Source organism: Nicotiana tabacum, chromosome 14 (assembly GCF_000715075.1).
Source record: "Nicotiana tabacum cultivar K326 chromosome 14, ASM71507v2, whole genome shotgun sequence".
Classification (NCBI taxonomy): domain Eukaryota; kingdom Viridiplantae; phylum Streptophyta; class Magnoliopsida; order Solanales; family Solanaceae; genus Nicotiana; species Nicotiana tabacum.
Window position 1 is genome coordinate 77797331 of NC_134093.1, and position 25714 is coordinate 77823044.

General features: G+C 37.8%; 1 protein-coding gene across 1 annotated transcript; it reads right to left on the minus strand.

Annotated features, from left to right (window-relative positions):
* Positions 1–85: 85 nt before the first annotated feature.
* LOC142168998 (uncharacterized) lies at positions 86–25321 on the minus strand. Its single transcript, XM_075230189.1, has 8 exons — positions 25250–25321; positions 23949–24572; positions 23438–23612; positions 23214–23374; positions 22901–23119; positions 22257–22442; positions 263–792; positions 86–179 (listed from the first exon to the last, which is right to left on the minus strand). Exons 1-8 carry the CDS (start codon positions 25319–25321, stop codon positions 86–88), a joined length of 2061 nt encoding a protein of 686 aa, XP_075086290.1.
* Between the last annotated feature and the right edge of the window lie 393 nt (positions 25322–25714).

Here is a 25714-nt window from a genome sequence, read left to right on the forward strand (position 1 = left end):
TAATCTTTGAGGGTGCTTCATTCTCTCTTATGGCATCATCGTCTATCTTCCGCATAGCGTAGTCCCAAAGGAGGGCACCATATCTTTAACGGAGTAAATTGGCATCAAATGTAATTTGTGCAACCAAACCAAAAGTGCTCAGATACTCTGCGTATGCCGCGACATGCAACCCACAATCCCTGAAAATATAGATTGAAACAATTAAAAATAATTCATATTATTAGATTTATAAATGATACAAGCAAGAGGATTGAATACATACATGCTCCCAGATTTTTGTTGCGGAAGATTTGAAATGAAAACAACATCAAAGGGATCAGTTAGTGTCTTGTCGCTGTATGCTGAGTCATGAGACCAATCTATGCCTTGCTTATCTCTGTAAAAATCACTGATCGATAGATACAGAGGTACAAGCTTAGCAAGCTTATCTATATCAGAACCCACATAGGCATCATGACCTGCTAATCTGTATAAGTCATATACTTTGATACATCTCTCCTTGAATGAGACAATTGCCAATATCCAATGAAGTTTGTCCTTCAAGTTGACTGGTATCAAGACATTGTCAACAGTATGCCATGGTACATTAGCTAGCAATCTGTAGCCCCTTATGTACTCACATACCACATCCTCTTCTTTTGCTACATTTGCATTACTATCTGTATCAGCATACCTGTCGAAAATTTCAGCAATTCTTGTCTTGAATATACAATCAACAGTTGCATACTTGAAGTTGGTGGTTTGGTTGTACTTGCCCTTCTTTCTCAGGTATAAAAATATGACATCAATGTGCTATATATAAAATTGAATACATAGCGTCAGTACATTGAATGAAATCAAATAAAACAAACTTCATTGAAGAAACTTTATATATACATGTATTGTATGTTGAAGAAACTGAATATAGAAGCCAGTACTGCCGAAAACAAATAGAATATAGTGTGTACAGTTAGATACATACTGCTGAATACATTTGAGTATTTAATATTGCATACAGTTAAATACATACTGATAACTAAAACACTGCTCTATATCAGTCGTACAGTTAAGAAACTAATGAAGAATACATACTACTTTTAACAAATTGCTAGAGAAAATAGTGAAATAAATATAAATCTGAATACAGTTAAATATACTGAATACACAGAACTTATTGAATTAAACCAGCAACAGATAAAACTGCCCCAGGAATGTGGAATACAATATTTAACTGTATTTCTGTTAATATAGAATACATCTGTCTACATACTATAACGACCCGACTTGTCATTTTAAGAATTAACACATCGTTTAGTGACTTAGGGACTCGAGCAGTTTCGCAATATGTATTATTACTCACGGGTGTGGTCGAGTTTGAATTACTAAAGATTCAGAATTAAATTAAAAGAACAATCCTTATTTAAAAGCTTAAATGTAAAGAGTTGACCGGAGAGTTGACTTTTGAGCAACCGACTCAGGAATAGAATTTTGATGATTTCAATAGCTTCGTATGGTGATTATAGACTTAGGAGCGTGTCCGGAAAATTATTTGGAGGTCTGTAGTAGAATTCGGCTTCAAATGGCGAAAGATGAATTTTTGGAAAGTTTGCCCGGGGGGTTGACTTTTTAATTTCGGAGTCGGAATCCGATTCTGGAAATTGGAATAGCTTCATTGTGTCATTTCTGACTTGTGTGCAAAATTTGAGGTCATTCGGACGTGGTTTGGTAGGTTTCAGTGTCATTTGTGGAATTCAAAAATTTCTAAGTTTATTAGGCTTGAACCCGTGTGTAATTCGTGTTTTTGGTGTTGTTAAAGGTGATTTGAAGGTTTGACTAAGTTTGTATGATGTTATGGGGCGCGTTGGTATATTTGGTTGAGGTCCCGAGGGCCTCGGGTGTATTTCGGATCATTTTGGGCTACTTTGGATGCTGATTTTCTGATATCTGGTGTTGTTCTTCGCGTTCGTGAGGAGCCTCTCGCGTTCGCAAAGAAGGATTTAGCTTTTGGGATTTTGTTCTTTCGCGAAGAAGGAAATCTCTGTTGCAATGGTCTGATTTTGGAGGCTCATATCTTGCAATCTATAGGGAATTTGGAGATTATCTAAAAACGAACGTTGTAGCCCTTTGTGTCTAGTTTTTAGAAAGGTAAACCATTTGTTATTTAGAGTTGTGTACCAAAAGTTATGATGGATAAACTACAAGCTTTCTGGGAAGAGTTTGGAAATCTCTATTGCATAGGGATAATTTTGGAAGCTTATATCTCGCAATATATAAGGAATGAGGAGATGAGCAACATATGAAAGTTATAGCCCTTTGAGTTTAGTTTCCAGAAAGTTAAACCATTTGTCATGTGGAGTTTTGTACAAAAAGTTATGACTATTTTACTAGAGGCTGTCTGACAAGAGTTTGAAAATGGTTGTTGGAGAATTTGTTCATCGCGAACGCGATGGAAGGGTCGCGAACGTGAAGAACAAATCCCTGGGTAGCAGAATAAAGTCCAAACTCATTTTATTCTTCCATTTTTGGACCAAGGAAGCTCGGGTGAGGCAATTTTTCGAGAGTTTTTCAAGGAAAATATTGGGGTAAGAATTCCTAACTTGATTTTGGTTAAATTACATAAATCTATTGTTGTTTTTATCACTAAATTAGTGAATTGGGTTGAAAATGGTAGAAATCCTCTAGACTTTAATTTAAGATTTGAAGGGTGATCTGTTATCGGAATTTGATAATTTTGGTATGGTTGAACTCGTATCGGAATGGGTATTCGGATTTCGTAAAAATTTTGTCGGGTTCCGAGGGGCGGGCCCCGCGCTGACTTTTTAAAATTTTAAGTTGGTATTTTATTATCCGAAATTGTTTTCGATGAATTTTAATGAAGTGGTACAATTAATTTGGATAGATTTGAGTTGTCCGGAGGTCAATTCAAGCAAGAAGGCGATTTTGGAATATCGGCATAACTTCAAAAAGTTAAGTATCTTGCCTAACCCCGAGTGGGAGAATTACCCCTTAGGCATTGAGTCTTATGTGAAAATTGTGTGATTGGAAGCCGTGTACGCGAGGTGACGAGTGCGTACTGGGCTTATATGTGTAAATTTTATTGGTTTATAGTTTTAGGCATTTTTATGTATTAAATTAGATAATTGTTGGCATCAGTAAATCCTTGAATTATCACGCCTTATTCCTTATTTGTCAAGTTTGTATTTTATATAATAATTTGATATTATTGTTACTTGGATTTTATGTGAATTCTGTGTGTTTGTTGATTTGATATTTTTCTTGGAATTAAATTCATGATGGAATCATTATCTGCAAATATTTATTAAATAAGTTTAAATTGAGGAGTTAATATAATTATCAAGAATTTGGATTAATGAAGGTGTTGCCCTATACTGAGTATTTTTCACCTCTGTTGATTGTTTTGAGGTTTTATATACGTTGTGTGGAGCCTTGGGCTATTTGTTGAGAAATTTATTGATTCTGCTACATATTTGGAATTTGGTTGTGGTTAGTGGCAAATTGTGATATGAATTGTTGTATTGTGTTGTGGTTTAAACACTCTCCTTGATGTTATTTATGCTTCCTACCTTGCTTGTTAATGATATACATGTGCTTGGTAAGGAAGAGTATAAAGCACGAAGGGTGATGTCGTTCCATTTGAGAGTGTAAAGCACGAAGGGGGATGCCGTGCCATTTGAGAGTATAAAGCACGAAGAGTGATGCCGTGCCATTTGAGAGTGTAAAGCACGAAGGGTGATGCCGTGCCATTGAGAGTGTAAAGCACGAAGGGTAATGCCGTGCCATTTCATTTATATTATCAGGTGAGGATGAGAGTAAAAGCACGAAGGGTGATGCCGTGCCATTTCATTTATATTATCATGTGAGGATGAGAGTAAAAGCACGAAGGGTGATGCCGTGCAATTATTTTGATATTATCATATATTCATGGCACGAAGGGTATTTCTGTGCAGGCGAGGACGAGAGACATACATTATATTGTGATATCGTTTTGTTGTGTATACATTCATACCTTTATCTTGAGATGTTATTGTGCACCTATGTTTTCTATGTGACTTGTAGTCGTTGTTGCTTCCTGCGTGCCTCCACTTTATTTCTTTTATTGTTATTGGCATTTCTTCCACCTAGTTAGTACTGTTACACACACACACTATATATATATATATATATATATATATATATATATATATATATATATATATGGGTGAGAATGAGGCAAGTGCACGAAGGTATTGCCGTGCCATTTGATGTGATATATTGAATATATTTCTCACGCCAGGAAAGTTAAATGAGGTGTCACATGGTGACTTTTATTTGAAAGAATTATATTAGAAAGATATCTATTTGAAAGAATTATATTAGAAAGATATTTACTTGAAAGAAGTATAATTGAAAGATATTTATTTGAAAGAATTATATTCGAAAGATATTTAGGTAAAAGAATTTTAATGGAAGGATATTTATTTGAAGAAAGTATATTCGAAATATATTTATTGAAAAGGATTATATTCTAGAGACTTTTATTGAAAAACTTATTGTCACGACCCGAAATTTCCCACCGACGGGACCGTGATGGCGCCTAACATTTCACTTGCCAGGCAAACCAACGTTAGAGAATCATTAAACCAATTTCTTATTTCCATTCAGTAAATAACAATAATTAACTAAGATGAAATATAATAAGTGCAGAATATCATAAAACTGTATTAATTACTACCACCCGGATCTGGAGTCACAATTCACGAGCATTCTAGAATTTGCTACAAGTAATAGTCAGAAAGAAATACAACTGTCTGAATGAAAGAAACAGTAGAACAGAAAAGATAGACGGGGACTTCAAGGTCTGTGAACGCCGACAGATCTACCTTGAGTCTCCGGACAGCGGACTAATAGTAAAATCTCGATCAACCCGAGCTGGTATCAAAATCTGCACAGAAAGTGCAGAGTGCAGTATCAAGACAACCGACTCCATGTACTGGTAAGTGTCAAGCCTAACCTCGACAAAGTAATGACGAGGCTAAGGCAAGGCACCTACAAATCAACCTGTACAATTTAACAGTGTATATGCAAATAACAGAAATGAAGAACTAAACAGGAAATGTCGGGAGGGGAATATACTGAGGGGAATACAAGATAAAGAACTACAACAGAATGATCACAGGAGCCTTCAATATACCATGAATCAACAGGAATAGTGAATACAGTAAGAAAAAAATGCATGGCATCACCCTTCGTGCTTTTACTCTCAATCTCACCATAAAATTAATAGAAACGTCACGGCATCACCCTTCGTGCATTAACTCTCATATCATGGCACGGCATCACCCTTCGTGCATTAACACTCATAATATGTCAAAAAATCGACCCCGGGCCCGCTTGGTCAAAACCTGAGGTTCGGACCAAAATTCTTTTACCCCTTCACCTCCGAGCCCGAATATGTAATTAGTTTTGGAATCCGACCTCAAATTGGGGTCTAAATCCTCAAATTTTCGAAATCCCTAGTTTCTACCCTAACCCCTAATTCTACCATGAAACTCTAGATTTTAGGTTGATAATTCAAGAAATGTAATGGGTAATTGAAAGAAAATGGTTTAGAATCACTTACCAACACTTTGGGGAAGACAATGACTCTTGAAAATCGCCTCTACCCATTTGGTTCTTGAAAAATGTTGAACAAATGGCTTAAACCCGTGTTTAGAGTCTGTTTTGAGTCACTCGACAGGCCTTAATCGCGTTCGTGAGAGGCCTGTCGCGATCGCGATGCACAGCGGCCTAAGGCCTTTGCGTTCGCGAGTCTTTCTACGCATTCGCGTAAGGCAACTCCCCCAAGCCTTCACGTTCGCGACCCAGTGGACGCGTTCGCGTAGAAGAACATGACCCCCCCCCTCTCCCCCAGGTCCCTTAAACTATCGCGTTCGCGTGAGACAGATCGCGTTCGCGAAGGGTACCACCCCCAACGCTTCGCGTTAGCGACCAGTACTTCGCGTTCGCGAAGAAGAAATTTCCCCTGCCCTCATTTTACCTTTCTCATTTGTGACACTACCTACGCGAACGCGAAGAAGGGCATACCAGAACAGCTGCTGCAGCAAAAATCTCAGATTTTCTAAGTGCAAATCACCCCGTAGCCTATCTGAAACTCACCCGAGCACTCGGGACTCCAAACCAAACATACACACAAGTGTAAAAATATCATACGGACCTGCTCATGCTATCAAATTGCCAAAATAACACCTAGAACTCCAAAATTAGCACCAAATCAAATGAAATTCTCAAGAACACTTTAAAATTACTATTTTCTCAACCGAAGGTCCGAATCACGCTAAATCAACTCCGTTTCTCACCAAATTTCTCAGACAGGTCTTAAATATCATAATGAACCTGTACCGGGCTCCGGAACCAAAATACGGACCCGGTACTAACAATGCCAAACATCAATCAATTCTTAAAAATAATTAATTTTTAGACTTTTAATTTTCATCAAAAATTCATAACTCAAGCTAGGGACCTCCGAATTCAATTCCGGGCATACGCCCAGGTCCCATAATTCGATACGGACCTACCGGGACCATCAACGCACGGATCCGGGCCCGTTTACCAAAAATGTTGACCGAAGTCAACTAAAATCAACTTTTAAGGAAAAAATTCTTATTTTCATTAGTTTTCAACATAAAAGCTTTCCGAAAACCTGCCCGGACTGCTCACGCAAATCGAGAAGGATAAAAATGAGATTTTTAAGGCTTAAGAGTGCAGATTCGAGTTCTAAAACATAAGATGACCTTTTGGGTCATCACATTCTCCACCTCTAAAATAACCGTTCGTCCTCGAACAGACATAGAAAAGTACCAGGGCTGGTGAAAAGGTGGGGATATCTACTCCGCATATCAGACTCGGACTCCCAAGTAGCTGCCTCAATAGGCTGACCTCTCCACTCCACTCGAACTGAAGGGTAACTCTTTGATCTCAACTGGCGAACTTGCCGAGCTAGAATTGCCACCGGCTCCTCCTCGTAAGTCAAATCCTTGACCAACTGGACATTGCTGAAATCTAACACGTGGGACGGGTCACCATGGTATTTCCGGAGCATAGACACATGGAATACCGGATGAACTGAGGATAATCCTAGAGGCAACGCAAGTCTATAAGCTACCTCCCCCACTCTCTCGAGGATCTCAAATGGCCCGATATACCTAGGGCTCAACTTGCCCTTCTTCCCAAATCTCATAACACCCTTCATGGGCGATACCCGAAGCAATATTCTTTCTCCAACCATGAATGCAATATCATGAACTTTACGATCGGTATAACTCTTTTGCCTAGACTGAGCTGTGCGAAGTCGATCCTGAATAATCTTGACCTTATCCAAGGCATCTTGTACCAAATCGATACCCAATAACCGAGCCTATCCCGGTTCAAACCAGCCAACTGGCGAATGGCATCGCCTTCCATATAATGCCTCATATGGAGCCATCTGAATGCTCGACTGGTACCTGTTATTGTAGGCAAACTCTGCTAACAATAAGAACTGATCCCAAGAACCTCCAAAGTCAATAACACAGGCGCGGAGCATATACTCCAAGATCTGAATAGTACGTTCAAACTGCCCGTCCGTATGAGGATGGAATGTTGTGCTTAACTCAACCCGAGTACCCAACTCACGTTGTACTGCACTCCAAAAGTGCGAGGTAAACTGCGTACCTCGACCTGAAATAGTAGATACAGGCACCCCGTGAAGGCGGACAATCTCACGAATGAAAATTTCAGCTAACCTTTCTGAAGAATAGGTAGCTGCCACTGGAATGAAATGTGCTGACTTGGTCAACCTGTCCACAATGACCCCAAACTGCATCAAATTTTCTCTGAGTCTGTGGGAGTCCAACAACAAAATCCATAGTGATACGCTCCTATTTCCATTCAAGAATTTCTAACTTCTGAAGCAACCTACCAGGTCTCTGATGCTCGTACTTAACTTACTAACAATTCAGACACCGAGCTACATATGCAACTTTATCCTTTTTCATTCTCCTCCACCAATAATGTTGCCGCAAATCTTGATACATTTTGGCGATACCTGGATGAATAGAATACTTGGAACTGTGTGCCTCTTCAAGAATTAATTCACGAAGCCCATCCACATTAGGCACACAAATACGACCCTGCATTTGCAGAACTCCATCTTCCCCCACAGCAACCTGTTTGGCATCACCGTGCCGTACCGTGTCCTTAAGGAAAAGTAAACTAGGATCATCATACTTCCTCTCTCTGATGCGCTCATATAAAGAAGACCGAGCCACTGTGCAAGCTAGATCTCGACTGGGTTCTGAAACATCTAACCTCACGAATTGGTTAGCCAAAGTCTGAACATATGCAGCTAATGGCCTCTCACCAACCGGAATATACGCAAGACTGCCTATACTCACAACCTTTCTACTCAAAGCATCGGCCACCACATTGGCCTTTTCGGGGTGATACAAAATGGTGATATCATAGTCTTTCAACAACTCCAACCATCTTCTCTGCCTCAAATTAAGATCTTTTTGTTTGAACAGGTACTGAAGGCAACGATGATCAGTAAATACCTCACACGAGACACCGTAGAGGTAATGCCTCCAAATCTTCAGCGCATGAACAATGGCTGCCAGTTCTAAGTCATGAACAGGATAATTCTTCTCGTGAACGTTCAATTGCCGTGACGCATATGCAATTACCTTGACATCTTGCATTAATACTGCACCAAGACCAATGTGAGAGGTGTCACAATATATCGTATACGATCCTGAACCTGTGGGTAATACCAACACTAGCGTTATAGTCAAAGCGGTCTTGAGCTTCTGAAAGCTCAACTCACACTCGTCTGACCATCTAAATGGGGCACTCTTCTGGGTCAATCTGGTCTTAATAGTTGCTCATAATCAATTACAGAATCATCAATTAACTTCATGTTAACAAAAATCGCGTTTCAAACCTTCACAATACTAATAACGAGATGCGAGGCATGAAGACCTCATAATTATTTACCCGAATTAATGAGTCGCATTTAACGCCACCTGGGCGGGCACCTACCTAGTAGGTTACAACTCAATATTACAACATGAATTTGGCAAGTATGCACAGAGAATTTCATACAAATATTTTTAAATAAGCCTAGCAGGCATGACTCCCTATTAGTACTATCGTACAAATTAAATTCCACAAGGGAGAATTTAAACACAAGAAAAAAAATTTATCACAAGGATCTCGTCCTTATATAACTTCCACCGCAGCTCATAGCCCGGTTTAAACATATCAATTTATTTTAAAATACGAGGACCTCGGCCTCCGTTCTGAATCACAAGTAATATGCACATCTTGCCAATCGAAATTTTTCATTTTCTCCTTTTAAATAACGTTCGTTAAATAAAATCACAACACATAATGAACCCCACACCGGTAGGGCATATAATTCATAATTTGTAAATAAATTATCCGGAAATACATCAAAACATACCGAAATAAGTACCAGAAAGGCACCTTTAGCCTCACAGACCTTATTAGAGTCCATCATGGAATGATAGGTGTAGTTATCTCCATAAAACCTCCCAATAGAAGTAAACACATAAGTAGATTAAAGAATTACAAAGCTCACTCATAAGTGGAGCACAATAGGAGGACTCGTCTTGATACTCAGAACCGAATCAAGTTATGGAAATTATTCCTTTATTTTAAATCGAGACCGTACCTATAACGATACCATCTGATGTAACAACCTCCACCATACCATAAAACAAATATAACAACGGTTGGGTCTCCACCTCTAGGACGTCTTCTACCCGCTTGTCCTCCACCCTTAACTGATCGTGTGGGTGGTGTAGTAACTGCAATGGGCACGTAGCCTGAGTGCTTTGATGAAATATGCCTCTCCCAAGTTTGGGACAATTTTCTCATGATGTGCCTAGTATCGCCGTATTCATAACAACCAATCTGCGGGTTTGGCTGCTCATACTGAGTCTGTGCCAGATAACTAGAAAAACCATTGTAGGACACTTATGTCAGTGGTGCATTAAAAGAACTTATTGGAGCACCTCGATTAATCCGATGTGCGAACTGGGCTGGCCGACTACCCGAGCCCCCGCCATAATGATTTATACTTGCAGAGTAGAATCCACTGAATCCCCCAGAACCTCGAGATTTCTTGGTCTCCTTAGTTTCCTTTTTCCTCAGCTCGAACACGTTCTAATATCTTGGCAATTTCTACCACTAATGGAAATGAAGTATCAGCCTGTAGCTCCCGAGTCATACAAAATTTTACGATCATAATAAGTCCTTTAATGAGTCTGTGGATTCGCTCTCTGGATGTAGGAAACAAAGTAGGAATATGACGGGCTAACTTATTGAACCTGATAACATATTATGACACCATCATGGTGACCTGACGCAATCATTCAAACCCTATGTGCCATGCATTACGGAGAGTCCGGGAAACAAACTCTTTCAAAAGCATTTCTGAGAACCGAGCCAAGTGGGCGGTGTTGTATTGGCTGGTCTGCCCTCTTCATAGGCTTGCCATAGACAATTGTGGAGAATTATCTCTCCCAAAGCCAATTTATTCTTTTGTTATGCTGTCTCGACACTGTTAAGCCGACCCATTTCTTAACATACTCTTCGATTCTTCTCAGAGGTAACCCTTACCCCTATTTATACATAACGATCACAAAAGTAGAGCTCCATACAGATAAATCTTGGCACAAACCACATAGTCCAGAATCTCGTCAACCACTGTACTTCCTCCGAAGCATCCTAAAATCTGCAACCATGACGTCCACGCTGAGTAGATCTTCTGTAAATTTAAAGTTGTTTCTCTAACTCCTTTGGTACTGAAGTATAGGATTATTATGGAGGCGGGCATACCGCAAGTCCCAACCTTATCCTCTACAAAATCTCAGGCCTTAAACACATGTAAATTTTGGGAGAACCTTTCAGTACCACATATATACATTTCAGGCCAAAACTGATATAACACATGACTCGCAATCCATTCATTGATAGTGGACTCCCCCACTCGGCGCGAAGTCATAGTTCACCACGTCCGATGGTCCACAATATTAACCTTCACAACTCATATAAATCAACCAGATGCCAAGGTACGTTGCACCCCCCACATTATTCACTGACACATACACACACATTATTCACTGGGTGATCTCTTTATACGTCCGCATCTTCAGTCGGAATCACATGTTAAGGAAATGTTTGCGCATCTCTGGCTCCCTCGTAGTTCATCTGCGGCATCACAAACCATCGACGCACAACTGATACCGAGTGTGCAATGTCAAACACGAGTAGATACAAAGGAATGTGAGATATAGGTTTTAAGCAAAATCAATGTTGCACGATAAGAAATGAAAGAGGTGATATTGTTCCTAAACTTCATAGCCTCTGAGAGATAAGTACAGACGTCTCTGTACTGATCCTTCAGACTCTACTAAGCTTGCTCGTGACTCGTGAAACCTATGTAACCTAGTGCTCTAATACCAACTGTCACGACCCGAAATTTTCCACTGACGGGACCGTGATGGCGCCTAACATTTCACTTGCCAGGCAAGCAAACGTTAGAGAATCATTAAACCAATTCCTTATTTCCATTCAGTAAATAACAATAATTAACTAAGATAAAATATAATAAGTGCGGAATATCATAAAACTATATTAATTACTACCACCCGGATCTGGAGTCACAATTCACGAGCATTCTAAAATTTGCTACAAGTAATAGTCAGAAAGAAAAACAACTGTCTGAATGAAAGAAATAGTAGAACACAAAAGATAGACGGGGACTTCAAGGTCTATGAATGCCGACAGATCTACCTTGAGTCTCCGGACAGCGGACCAATAGCAAAATCTCGATCAACCCGAGCCGGTATCAAAATCTGCACAGAAAGTGTAGAGTGCAGTATCAGTACAACCGACCCCGTATACTGGTAAGTGTCGAGCCTAACCTTAACGAAGTAGTGACGAGGCTAAGGTAAGGCACCTACAAATCAACCTGTATAAATTAACAGTGTATATGCAAATAACAGAAATGAAGAACTAAACAGGAAATGTCGGGAGGGGAACATACTGAGGGGAATACAAGATAAAGAACTACAACAGAATGATCACCGGAGCAGTCAATATACCATGAATCAACAGGAATAGTGAATACAGTAAGGAAAACTGCACGGCATCACCCTTCGTGCTTTTACTCTCAATCTCACCATAAAATTAATAGAAACGGCACGGCATCACCCTTCATGCATTAACTCTCATATCATGGCACGGCATCACCCTTCGTGCATTAACACTCATAATATGGCACGGCATCACCCTTCGTGCATTAACACTCACAATATGGCACGGCATCACCCTTCGTGCATTAACACTCTCCCTTAGCATAATGCAATGCATAAATAACAACAGGGAGATAGAATAACAAGTACAAACCTTACTTCAACATTTGGTTCCATAATATCAATCTCAACTTTGAAATAAAAACTCAACTATCACCAGAAAATCCGTAAACATGATAAGAACGATAAATTGAACAACACTAGTATAACACGTAGCAATTTGGCACAGGAATGAGACAATATAAGAAAAACAGAGAAACATGGAAAATAGGTAAATTGGCGACGCATAAGTACTCATCACCTCACATATACGCCGCTCACATGAATTTCACTTAGCAAGTAATCTAAGGTTCCTAATTCCCTCAAGTCAGGGTTAGACACCACACTTACCTCGCTCTGAAGGCCACTTAATTCTCAATCACAGCTTTTCCTTTGGAATTCACCTCCAAACCACTCGTATCTATTCAAAAATGACTCAATAATATCAAATATTGCTAAAGGAATCAATTATATTGCATAAATTAAATTTCCCAAATTTTCCTCCAAAAAGTCAAAATATCGACCCCAGGCCCGCTTTGTCAAAACCCGAGGTTCGTACCAAAATCCTTTTACCCATTCACCCCCGAGCCCGAATATGTAATTAATTTTGGAATCCGACCTCAAATTGGGGTCTAAATCCTCAAATTTTCGAAATCCCTAGTTTCAACCCTAACCCCTAATTCTACCATGAAACTCTAGATTTTAGGTTGATAATTCAAGAAATGTAATGGGTAATTGAAAGAAAATAGTTTAGAATCACTTACCAACACTTTGGGGAAGAAAATGAATCTTGAAAATCGCCTCTACCCGTTTGGTTCTTGAAAAATGTTGAAGAAATGGCTTAAACCCGTGTTTGGAGTCTGTTTTAAGTCACTGGACAGGCCTTCATCGCGTTCGCGAGAGGCCTGTCGCAATCGCGGTGCACAGCGGCCTAAGGCTTTCGCATTCACGAGTCTTTCTACGCGTTCGCGTAAGGCAACTCCCCCCAAGCCTTCGCGTTCGCGACCCAGTGGACTCGTTCGCGTAGAAAAACATGACCCCCCTCCCCCAAGTCCCTTAAACTATCGCGTTCGCGTGAGACAGATCGCGTTTGCGAAGGGTACCACCCCCAACGCTTCGCGTTCGCGAAGAAGAAATTTCCCCTGCCCCATTTTACCTTTCGTGTTCGCGACACTACCTACGCGAACGCGAAGAAGGACACACCAGAACAATTGCTGCAGCAAAAATCTCAGATTTTCCAAGTGCAAATCACCCCATAGCCTATCTGAAACTCACCCGAGCCCTCGGGGCTCCAAACCAAACATGCACACAAGTCGAAAAACACCATACGGACTTGCTCGCGCGATCAAATCGCCAACATAACACCTAGAACTCAGAATTTAGCACCAAATCGAATGAAATTCTCAAGAACACTTTAAAATTACTATTTTCTCAACCGAAGGTTCGAATCACGTCAAATCAACTCCGTTTGTCACCAAGTTTCTCAGACAGGTCTTAAATATCATAATGAACCTGTACCGGGCTTCGGAACCAAAATACGGACCCGGTACTAACAATGCCAAACATCAATCAATTCTTAAAAATAATTAATTTTCAAACTTTTAATTTTCATCAAAAATTATAACTCAAGCTAGGAATCTCCGAATTCAATTCCGGGCATATACCCAGGTCCCATAATTCGATACGGACCTACCGGGACCATCAACGTACGGATCCGGGCCCGTTTGCCAAAAATATTGACCGAAGTCAACTAAAATCAACTTTTAAGGCAAAAATTCTTATTTTCATTAGTTTTCAACATAAAAGCTTTCCGAAAACCTGCCCAAACTGCGCACGCAAATCGAGGAGGGTAAAAATGAGATTTTTAAGGCTTAAGAGCGCAGATTTGAGTTCTAAAACATAAGATGACCTTTTGGGTCATCACACTTATAGGTAAAAGATGTATATTGAAGGGACTTGATTAATTGGTTGTACTTGTGTTTATTATTCGTTTGAGTAATATTTATGGTGTTCCTGTTGCTTTGCTGTTTAAATCACTAGTTGATTGGTGTTTCTATCACTGCTATTTATTTTCTATTATTTTTGTATGCTATATTGCACAGATTATTTGACTAGTGAGTGTCTTGACTGTACCTCGTCACTACTCCACTGAGGTTGGTCTTGATACTTACTAGGTACCGACCGTGGTGTACTCATACTACACTTTTGCACATTTTTGTGCATAGCCAAGTATTGAAGATATCGGATTCAGACAGAGATTAGAGTATGATCGCAAGGATTCAAGGTAGGAATGCTTGGTCATCGCAGTCCCTTGGAGTCTTTCCATTTTATTGTACTGTTAATTTCTTATTCGATCAGTATTATATATTCGCTCCTCGAGATAATTCCATGTATTCAGTTAGAGTTCGTGACTCAGTACTACCAGTCTTGGGAGGTTGTTATATTCATATTTGTTCCGTTGTTGGTTTTGATTACCTATTTAATTCATATTAAAAAAATGGATTTGAAATGTAATGAAAATCGGCTTACCTAGTCTTAGAGACTAGGTGCCATCACGACGCCTGTGGTGGGATTTTGGGTCGTGACAAGTTGGTATCAAAGCCCTAGGTTCATAGGTTCTATGAGTCATGAACGAGTTTAGTAGAGTCTTGCGGATCGGTACGGAGACGTCTGTACTTATCTTCGAGAGGCTACAGAGCTAGTAGGAAGAATTCACTTCTTTCATTCCTTATCGTGCGGCATTTATTCAGCTTGAAGCATATATCTTATGTTCTTTTACATCCACTCGTATATGAAATTGCGCACTCGGTATCAACTATGCACCAACGGTTTGTGATACTACAGAGGGGTTATAAGGGTTCCAGGTTTGTTCAACCATTGTTATAATGTGTCGTCCAGATCGAGAATGCGAAAGTATTTAGAAATCATTCAGTTGTGCACATGGGGGTGCAGCAGGTTCTGACATCTAGTTGATAAGTATGATCTTAAGAAGGTTTAATTAATTGCCTTATTGTCACAATCGTGGTAGGGTCACGAGGTGGATGTAGATATGAAGATAGTTGGTGATATTCGAGACTATGTAGTTCGTATGGGATTTCTATTTAGCGAAGGGTACATACTGGCAGCCAAGGCACTGGAGAAAGCGAGTTTAACTGTCACGCGGGTGACATGTGCCAAATAAATGGCTTGAGGTATTTTATGACCGGTGAAGGTTGGTATTGTGGATTATCGGCATGTGTCCTATGGCTTCGCGCCAAGTGAGGGGAGTCCACTATTAACGATCAGATTGTGGGGTCATATGTTATATCAGTTTTGGCCTGAGATGTATTTACGTGGTAATGAAAGGTTCTCCGAAACTTGTATATGATTAAGGGGTGAGATTTGTATGGGATGATGTTGGGGCTTGCGGTATTCCTGCGTCCTTAATAATTCTACATTTCAGTACCAGCAGGGTCACAGCAACAATTTCAAAATATTCAGGGTGCTACAGTAAGTTCTTTTAATGCACCATCGGCACGGGGTACTTACAGTGGTTATTCCAGTTAATACTCCACGTGCATGGTCAGTTAGAGGTGGAGGACAGGCGGGTAGAGGGCACCTAAGAGGTGGAGGCCCGACCCGTTGATATAATCGCTATGATTTTAGCTGAGGCCGATACACCAGATGGTGTCGTTACAGGTACGATCCTGATTCTATTATAAAAGGATATTTTCCCTTAATTTAATTCGGTTCTGAATATTGAGGTGAGTCCTTCTATTATGCTCCGCTTATGGGTGAGCTTCGTAATTGTGTGATCCATTTATATGTTTATCCCAGTTGGGAGATTTGAAGATGTGAGCCCATGTCTGTCATTTTTATTTTTGTGCACCATTGAGGGCTATAAGTCCAAAAGTAATTTTTATTATTCACTACAGTGGATTTTATGTGTTTCGGAATAATTGATTTAAATATTTTTTTTTATGAATTTTGTGCCCTACCGGTAAGAGGGTTCATTATGTGTTTACAAAATTTATTGAAAAGAAGAAAGAAAGGAAATTAAAAATTTTAGTTGGCACAATGTGCAAAATACTTGTGATTCGGAGTTGAGGACGACATCCTCGCATTTTTATATAAGATGAAATATTTAAACTGGACTACGAGCCACGGTGGAAGTTATGTGAGGACGAGGTCCTTGTGATAAAAATTTTATGAGTTTAAATTTTGTGAAATTTAATTTGTACTATAGTATTAATAGGGAGTCATGCCTGTTAGGCTCATTTGATAATTCTTGTATATTTTTCTGTGCATATTTAGCCATTTTCGTGCTATAAATATTGAGTTTTAGCCTATGAGGTGAGTGTCCAGGTGGCGTTAAATGTGACTCATTAAGTCGGGTAAATAGTTATGAGGTCTTCATGCCTCACATTCTGTTGTCAGTGTTGTGAAAATTCGAAATGATGTGTTGGTTAATATGATATTAATTGATGATGCTGGAATTAATTATGAACAGCTTTTAAGACCAGAGATGTGGTGATGGGAATACATAGGATGTGCTTCATGACCTGATATCATTATGATAATGCAGGCTTGTAATGCTGAGATTGGTGTTATTGATATATACCTTGTGGTGTTTTGTTGGGTTGCGGATGTGTTGTTAGGAGTTGTTTTGGTATTACTCTGGTAGGTGGATAGGCCCAATTACAGGGAAGACTCTGCCGAAATTTCTGAAAATTTTGGGAGTTAGTAAAATTTGGGGCATTGAGACGTGCAAAAGAAGAGATAAGTTACGTTATGTGTTTGAGGGCGAATGATCCTAAGCGGGGGAGAATGTAACACCCCAGAAAAATTTTGAAGTACTTCAACACTATCAAGAAAATTGATGTGTGCGTAGGCACGAGTTGCTATAGCCAGTTGAGACTAATACCGTGCGTTGTTGTAAAAATCAGGCTTTTTGGAAATGTTTGGAGTGTAAGAAATTAGTCTTAAAGTTTACAAATATGGATAAAAGAAATAATCTCAATTGAGATGGTGTTGTCGGTCTTATCTCAAATACGGTAATGTGGTATCAACCGGGAGTATATGTGTAAAAGTAAAATCATCAATTTGGTAACCTCAGAATAATTCTTAGCACGTTCGAGGACGAACATTTGTTTAAAAGGTGGAGAATGTAACGACCTGACTTGTCATTTTAAGAATTAACGCCTTGTTCAGTGACTTAAAGTCTCGAGCAGTTTCGCAATATGTATTATGACCCACGGGTGTGGTCGAGTTTGAATTACTGAAGATTTGAAATTAAATTAAAAGAACAATCCTTATTTAGAAGCTTAAATGTAAAGAGTTAACCGGAGAGTTGACTTTTGAGAAATAACTCCGGAATGGAATTTTGATGATGTCAATAGCTCCGTATGGTGATTATAGACTTAGGAGCATGTCCAAAAAATTATTTGGAGGTCTGTAGTGGAATTAGGCTTGAAATGGCGAAAGATGAATTTTTGGGAAGTTTGACCGGGGGTGACTTTTTGATATCGGGGTCGGAATCCGATTCTGGAAATTGGAATAGCTTCATTGTGTCATTTCTGACTTGTGTGCAAAATTTGAGGTTATTCAGACGTGGTTTGGTAGGTTTCAGCGTCATTTGTGGAATTCGAAAATTTCTAAGTTCATTAGGCTTGAACCCGTGTGTAATTCATATTTTTGGTATTGTTGAAGGTGATTTGAAGGTTCGACTAAGTTCGTATGATATTATGGGACGCGTTGGTATGTTTGGTTGAGGTCCCGAGGGCCTCGGGTGTGTTTCGAATCATTTTGGGCTACTTTGGATGCTGATTTTCTGATATCTGGTGTTGTTCTTCGCGTTCGCGAGGAGCCTCTCGCGTTCGCAAAGAAGGATTTAGCTTCTGGGATTTTGTTCTTTCGCGAAGAAGGAAATCTCTGTTGGAGGCTCATATCTTGCAATCTATAGAGAATTTGGAGATTATCTAAAAACGAACGTTGTAGCCCTTTGTGTCTAGTTTTCAGAAAGGTAAACCATTTGTCATTTAGAGTTGTGTATCAAAAGTTATGATGGATAAACTACAAGCTGTCTGGGAAGAGTTTGGAAATCTCTATTGCATAGGGATAAATTTGGAAGCTTATATCTCGCAATATATAAGGAATGAGGAGATGAGCAACATATGAAAGTTATAGCCCTTTGAGTCTAGTTTCCAGAAAGTTAAACTATTTGTTATGTGGATTTTTGTACAAAAGGTTATGACTATTTTACTAGAGGCTGTCTGAGAAGAGTTTGAAAATGGTTGTTGGAGAATTTGTTCATCGCGAACGCGATGGAAGGGTCGCGAACGTGAAGAACAAATCCCTGGGCAGCAGAATAAAGTCCAAACTCGTTTTATTCTTCCATTTTTGGACCAAGGAAGCTCGGGTGAGGCAATATTTCGAGAGTTTTTCAAGGAAAAAATATTGGGGTAAGAATTCCTAACTTGATTTTGGTTAAATTACATGAATCTATTGTTGTTTTTATCACTAAATTAGTGAATTGGGTTGAAAATGGTAGAAATCCTCTAGACTTTAATTTAAGATTTGAAGGGCGATCTGTTATCGGAATTTGATAATTTTGGTATGATTGAACTCGTATCGGAATGGGTGTTCGGATTTCGTAAAAATTTTGTCGGGTTCCGAGGGGCAGGCCCCGTGCTGACTTTTTAGAATAAAATTTTAAGTTGGTATTTTATTATCCGGAATTGTTTTCGATGAATTTTAATGAAGTGGTACAATTAATTTGGATAGATTTGAGTTGTCCGGAGGTCAATTCAAGCAAGAAGGCAATTTTGGAATATCGGCATAACTTTAAAAAGGTAAGTATCTTGCCTAACCTCGAGTGGGAGAATTAGCCCTTAGGCATTGAGTCTTATGTGGAAATTGTGTGATTGAAAGCCGTGTACGCGAGGTGATGAGTACGTACTGGGTCTTATATGTGTAAACTTTATTGGTTTATAGTTTTAGGCATTTTTATGTATTAAATTGGATAATTATTGGCATTAGTAAATCCTTGAATTATCACGCCTTATTTCTTATTTGTCAAGTTTGTATTTTATATAATAATTTGGTATTATTGTTACTTGGATTTTATGTGAATTCTGTGTGTTTGTTGATTTGATATTTTTCTTGGAATTAAATTCATGATGGAATCATTATTTGCAAATATTTATTAAATAAGTTTAAATTGAGGAGTTAATATAATTATCAAGAATTTGGATTAATGAAGGTGTTGCCTTATACTGAGTATTTTTCACCTCTGTTGATTGTTTTGAGGTTTTATATACGTTGTGTGGAGCCCTGGGCTATTTGTTAAGAAATTTATTGATTCTGCTACATATTTGGAATTTGGTTGTGGTTAGTGGCAAATTGTGATATGAATTGTTGTATTGTGTTGTAGTTTAAACACTCTCCTTGATGTTATTTATGCTTCCTACCTTGCTTGTTAATGATATACATGTGCTTGGTAAGGAAGAGTATAAAGCACGAAGGGTGATGTCGTTCCATTTGAGAGTGTAAAGCACGAAGGGTGATGCCGTGCCATTTGAGAGTATAAAGCACGAAGAGTGATGCCGTGCCATTTGAGAGTGTAAAGCACGAAGGGTGATGCCGTGCCATTGAGAGTGTAAAGCATGAAGGGTAATGCCGTGCCATTTCATTTATATTATCAGGTGAGGATGAGAGTAAAAGCACGAAGAGTGATGCCGTGCCATTTCATTTATATTATCAGGTGAGGATGAGAGTAAAAGCACGAAGGGTGATGCCGTGCAATTATTTTGATATTATCATATATTCATGGCACGAAGGGTATTTCTGTGCAGGCGAGGACGAGAGACATACATTATATTGTGATATCGTTTTGTTGTGTATACATTCATACCTTTATCTTGAGATGTTATTGTGCACCTATGTTTTCTATGTGACTTGTAGTCGTTGTTGCTTCCTGCGTGCCTCCACTTTATTTCTTTTATTGTTATTGGCATTTCTTCCACCTAGTTAGTACTGTTATATATATATATATATATATATATATATATATATATATATATATATATATATATATATATATATATATATATATATATATATGGGTGAGAATGCGACAAGTGCACGAAGGTATTGCCGTGCCATTTGATGTGATATATTGAATATATTTCTCACGCCAGGAAAGTTAAATGAGGTGTCACATGGTGACTTTTATTTGAAAGAATTATATTAGAAAGATATCTATTTGAAAGAATTATATTAGAAAGATATTTACTTGAAAGAAGTATAATTGAAAGATATTTATTTGAAAGAATTATATTCGAAAGATATTTATGTGAAAGAATTTTAATGGAAGGATATTTATTTGAAGAAAGTATATTCGAAATATATTTATTGAAAAGGATTATATTCTAGAGACTTTTATTGAAAAACTTATAGGTAAAAGATGTATATTGAAGAGACTTGATTAATTGGTTGTACCTGTATTTATTATTCGTTTGAGTAATATTTATGGTGTTCTTGTTGCTTTGCTGTTTAAATCACTAGTTGATTGGTGTTGCTATCACTGCTATTTGTTTTCTATTATTTTTGTAAGCTATATTGCACAGATTATTTGACTAGTGAGTGTCTTGACTGTACCTCGTCACTACTCCACTAAGGTTAGTCTTGATACTTACTGGGTACCGACCGTGGTGTACTCATACTACACTTCTGCACATTTTTGTGCATAGCCAGTTATTGAAGATATCGGATTCAGACAGAGATTAGAGTATGATCACAAGGATTCAAGGTAGGATTGCTTGGTCATCGCAGTCCCTTGGAGTCTTTTCATTTTATTGTACTGTTAATTTCTTATTCGATCTGTATTGTATATTCGCTCCTCGAGATAATTTCATGTATTCAGTTAGAATTCGTGACTCAGTACTACCAGTCTTGGAAGGTTGTTATATTCTTATTTGTTCTGTTGTTGGTTTTGATTACCCATTTAATTCATATTAAAAAAATGGCTTCGAAATATAATGAAAATAGGGTTACCTAGTCTTAGAGACTAGGTTCCATCACGACGCCTGTGGTGGAATTTTGGGTCGTGACACATACCACATCAACAATGTAAATACAAATGAATACAGAATTTGTATGTCACTAGCAATATTGTGAAATATACAATTAGACAAACCAAATAGAAAAAAAAATGAATTAAACTGAAGTTAGAAGGTTTATATCTTACATTGTCATTCCATAGTTTACCGTCAAATGAGAGAAGGTAAAACCAATTTTTTGTAGTGACTTGATCAACTCCAAAATCAATGGTTTAGGCAGTGTTGACTTGTTTTTCTTGTAATGGTCTTCCATATCATTTATACAAGGAATTGGAAAAAACATTATATCCACTTTCTAATTGATAAATACATATTATACATATCGGGGAAAAAACGTACTTTTGATCATGTTTAGCAAGAAGACTATCACGAACCCATTTCTCATATTCCTGAATGACTTATATAGGATGTGGCCCTGATATTAAATCATCTTCAAAGGGATATGTTTTGTCAAATATGGAAGTCAACTTTACTGAGGTACCTATTGTTTATTGAAGACATTAATAGAGACATTTAATTATAGATATCATGGGGAAATAGATCATAACTTTATAATACATAGTTTTTGTTTAATAATTTACTAACCAGCGGAGTCGAAGTTTGACTCGTAAGGCGAAGAATACCATCGACTTGGACGCCGATTCCTATGAGAGGGTAAAGGGGTTGAATCAACATTTTTTGCTACATGATGTATCACAATTCTAGTTTCTGGAATTTGACTTGGAAGAAACTTATCCGCCAACTCAAATTGTGATACATGTACTTCTCTGGATACACCCTCGTCATTAGGTGGTATGGTACACGACACCTCAGATGTAGTTTTCCCCTCCATTCTTACTTCACCACAAACAGGATTAACCTCTGTAGATGCATTTAACGTGTCTTCGGTTGAAATAGCATGTGGGTGTTGATCGGCATGAATGTCGGTGTTCAGCTTCCTTTGCATGGCCTAATAATATAACCAATAGAATATATTAATATAGCACATGTTTTTCAGACGTGTATTCTGTTAATGTATACATATGTATATGAGTGTATTATGAACCATGTATGTTGATGCATACATGGTTCAATTAAAATAATAGTGAAGGCTGTTATAGAAAATGTATTTAGAAAACCCTAAAAACAAATGTAAAACTGAATTCACATGTATATAAGTGTATTCCGTAATATGTATGTTACAGTATACATGAGTAAACTGAAGAATAATAAAAGATGTTTTAAAATCTGTATTTAGATAATCATGAATACATATGTATAACTGAAGTCGCATGTATATACTTGTATTCTATAATGTGTATGTTGTTGTATAGATGATTAAACTGAATAATAGCAGAAACTAAATTACAATATATATTCTGAATATAGTTATATAAACATATACTAAAGAGGTTAAAAAATGTTAACCTCTGAATTCTCGCCAACAGCTATATCGCTCTGTGTTTGGCATTTGGGATTATCTTGCAAGTTGGCATCAGATGGTATTTGAATATCATCATCACTTCTCCCGGCATATTTCTTTCTCTGGTATACCCTTTCTGTATTCTGATTGGCTTTAACCTGGTCAGAAAGCTTTTTGAAATTTTCATTGATCAATGTTCGTAGAGAAGTGAACTCGCCCATCACCTAATCAATACACAAATAATTAGAGAGGTGTTGGAAAACTATATGAAAGTTAATACATAAACTGTAAAGTTGAATATGTTTTAACAATACTCACATAATCCTTGAATGAATTTAGATCCTTCCCCAAAGAAGACAAATCATCTGATTTAGAATCTGTTGGTTTCTTAACATGCAATACAGTTTCTTTAATTTCAGCTATGCCAGCAGGAGGAATCTTGGATTGAGGTATTGACGACACATGTGGAATTGGACTCTCTGCATTTGAGGGATCTATAATCTGCTATTTGCGCTTTTTGTGAGGCGGTGATGAAGATGGACCAACAATTGCATCATGTTTCTTCTTAGGCTGAAGAGGCGGTGTAGGACTAAAGTCATCTGAATCATCTTCATTGTTGTCTGAATGAGTAGGACTGTTCTCTACATCAACGCCTTCTGGAGGAATTTGAATAACAACAAGCTCTATATCGCTTGGTTGAATGTTATTGTAAATAATCTGAAAATAGAAATACACTCAAAGTGAACGACCTTTGTTGTTTACAAAATTATGCTCATTGAATTAAATATGTATTTGTAAACTATTTTCTGTATTCTATTGTATTCCAGTTAATTTGAAAAACAGGGAAATAAGATGTAGGTTGTATGCAACTGTATTTAATATTTAATTCTAACACTGTATTATGTATTGTACAGTATTTGACCTAATTTTGAAACAGGGACATTGATGTATGATGCATTGAACTATATTTCAATGAAAATTTCAACAAATGATTTCACTAACAGAAATATATTCTTAAAAAAAATATCAGCCACTTAACGAATAGTAAATTACCATGTTTCCCTGGTCATTGAACATATCGTTCATCAGATAAGCATAAGTTGGCTGGATGACAGTGGATTTCCAATTGAGTATTCTGGGTATCCGGTTATCAACTCGCAGTGTTATTTTTGGGTCAACCTTTGAACAGCACTCGTAAAACCACACTTGCATAGCGAGAGGCATCCCAGCAATCCTATAGTACTTCTTCTGAGAATCCATCTTCTTGCTAATAGATTTAATAAGGTATTGGAATGTATCCTTACCCCATGGATAATCAGAATATCTCTCACTCTCGACCAAGTCAAAATGTAGTCTTGGGATTGTTGTGTTGTTCTTCTCGGAGGAAAATATGAAAGTGTGTATGAAATACAACACAACTATATTGATGGCATCCCCATCATTGTCATGACCCCAATTCTTGTCATCAAAGCATTTCAACAAATCTTTCTTCTTGATATTCTTTGCACCGCCAAAGTATGTATCAACAATCATGTTAGGCACCTTTGTGTTAAACTGAAAATCTTCAGGGTCACCAACACAATTGAGACCTGTGACAAGCGCAAACTCCCTGATTGAAAAGGATAATGTTGTACCATTGACGTATATTGAAAATGAATCATCATGACTTCCTTCCAGCTGCAGAACCATGAAGCACCTGAACAATTGATGTTGGACCTCACAACGCTTCATATCAAGGAAACTTCCAAAACAAGTAGTACCAAATATTTTGTACTGCTTTGGAGTAAGTTTTTCTTTGAGGTCGGAGACTGTGTTTGTGTTAGTATATGAACTGAAATGTGGTGATGAAATAGGCGGTTAAATTCATAATAAGTGCCAATTATTCAATAGCAATAAACGATAGGAATATAGATAAATCATTAGTATTATACTGGAAAATGTCAGGAATAGAATTAACACCTGGAAGTAAGATATTTACAGCTAGATGTAAAAACTTATACGTTTTAACAACAAAACATAAAATAGCAGCAAAAAATAAAATTAATAAAATAAAAATAGAAAATCCATTTGAAAGAATAGTTACAGTTATTGATAATAATGAATATAGTTATAAAGAAATTGACATGGAAGAAGACTTAGAAATAGTAAAAGAAAGATTAAGTACATCAAGTATACCAAACCAATTAACTTATGAAACACCAACATCATCAAGGATAAGTACATCAAGAAGAGAAAGCGATGTATCCACTATTGCACACATATAAATACAATAACATACAATAAGAGAAACCCATTGGAGAAGGTAATACTCAATGTATGAGGACTCAAATACATATAGATACATCAACAATTACCTTTTCGTCCCGTGTATCTGAGCTAGTTCTTGCATCGACCTCCTTTCCCTTAACACATGAAGCATCATCCATAGGTTTTCTTCTCTTTTCCGCATCGGGAAGTGTTGATTCTTTCGAAGATTTCTTAACTTAGGCTTCTTTCAATGTGTCATTGCGCATTTTTGTTCTCCTCTCTGCAACTGTATTTGCTGATGAATCTGCAAATTTCAATTCCGCTTGAATGATTTGCAAAGAGAAAGAGGGCCCATCGAAATTGAGTACTTTGGTGGGTATACCTCTGGTAACCCTCTTCTGGGATGTTGAATCAGCCATTGGAGAGGAAATCTCAAGTTTTCTATTGAAAGCATAACAATGGTTATTATTTATAAAAAAAATAGTAGAGATAAACAGAAGAAACACAATACAAGCGAAAATCTAACAACTTAAATACTTACCACAACTATTTGGAGCAAAAAATATAGAAAA

What these genes read in the sequence shown, in the direction of transcription:
- LOC142168998 (XM_075230189.1), bottom strand. Translation starts at nt 25,321, where the DNA reads ATGGATGATGCTTCATGTGTTAAGGGAAAGGAGGTCGATGCAAGAACT. An exon ending in TCAATGACCAGGGAAACATG is followed by an intron (nt 23,613 to 23,948) that starts GTAATTTACTAT and finishes TTCTATTTTCAG; the next exon opens with ATTATTTACAATAACATTCA. An exon ending in CTGTTGGCGAGAATTCAGAG is followed by an intron (nt 22,443 to 22,900) that starts GTTAACATTTTT and finishes TTATATTATTAG; the next exon opens with GCCATGCAAAGGAAGCTGAA.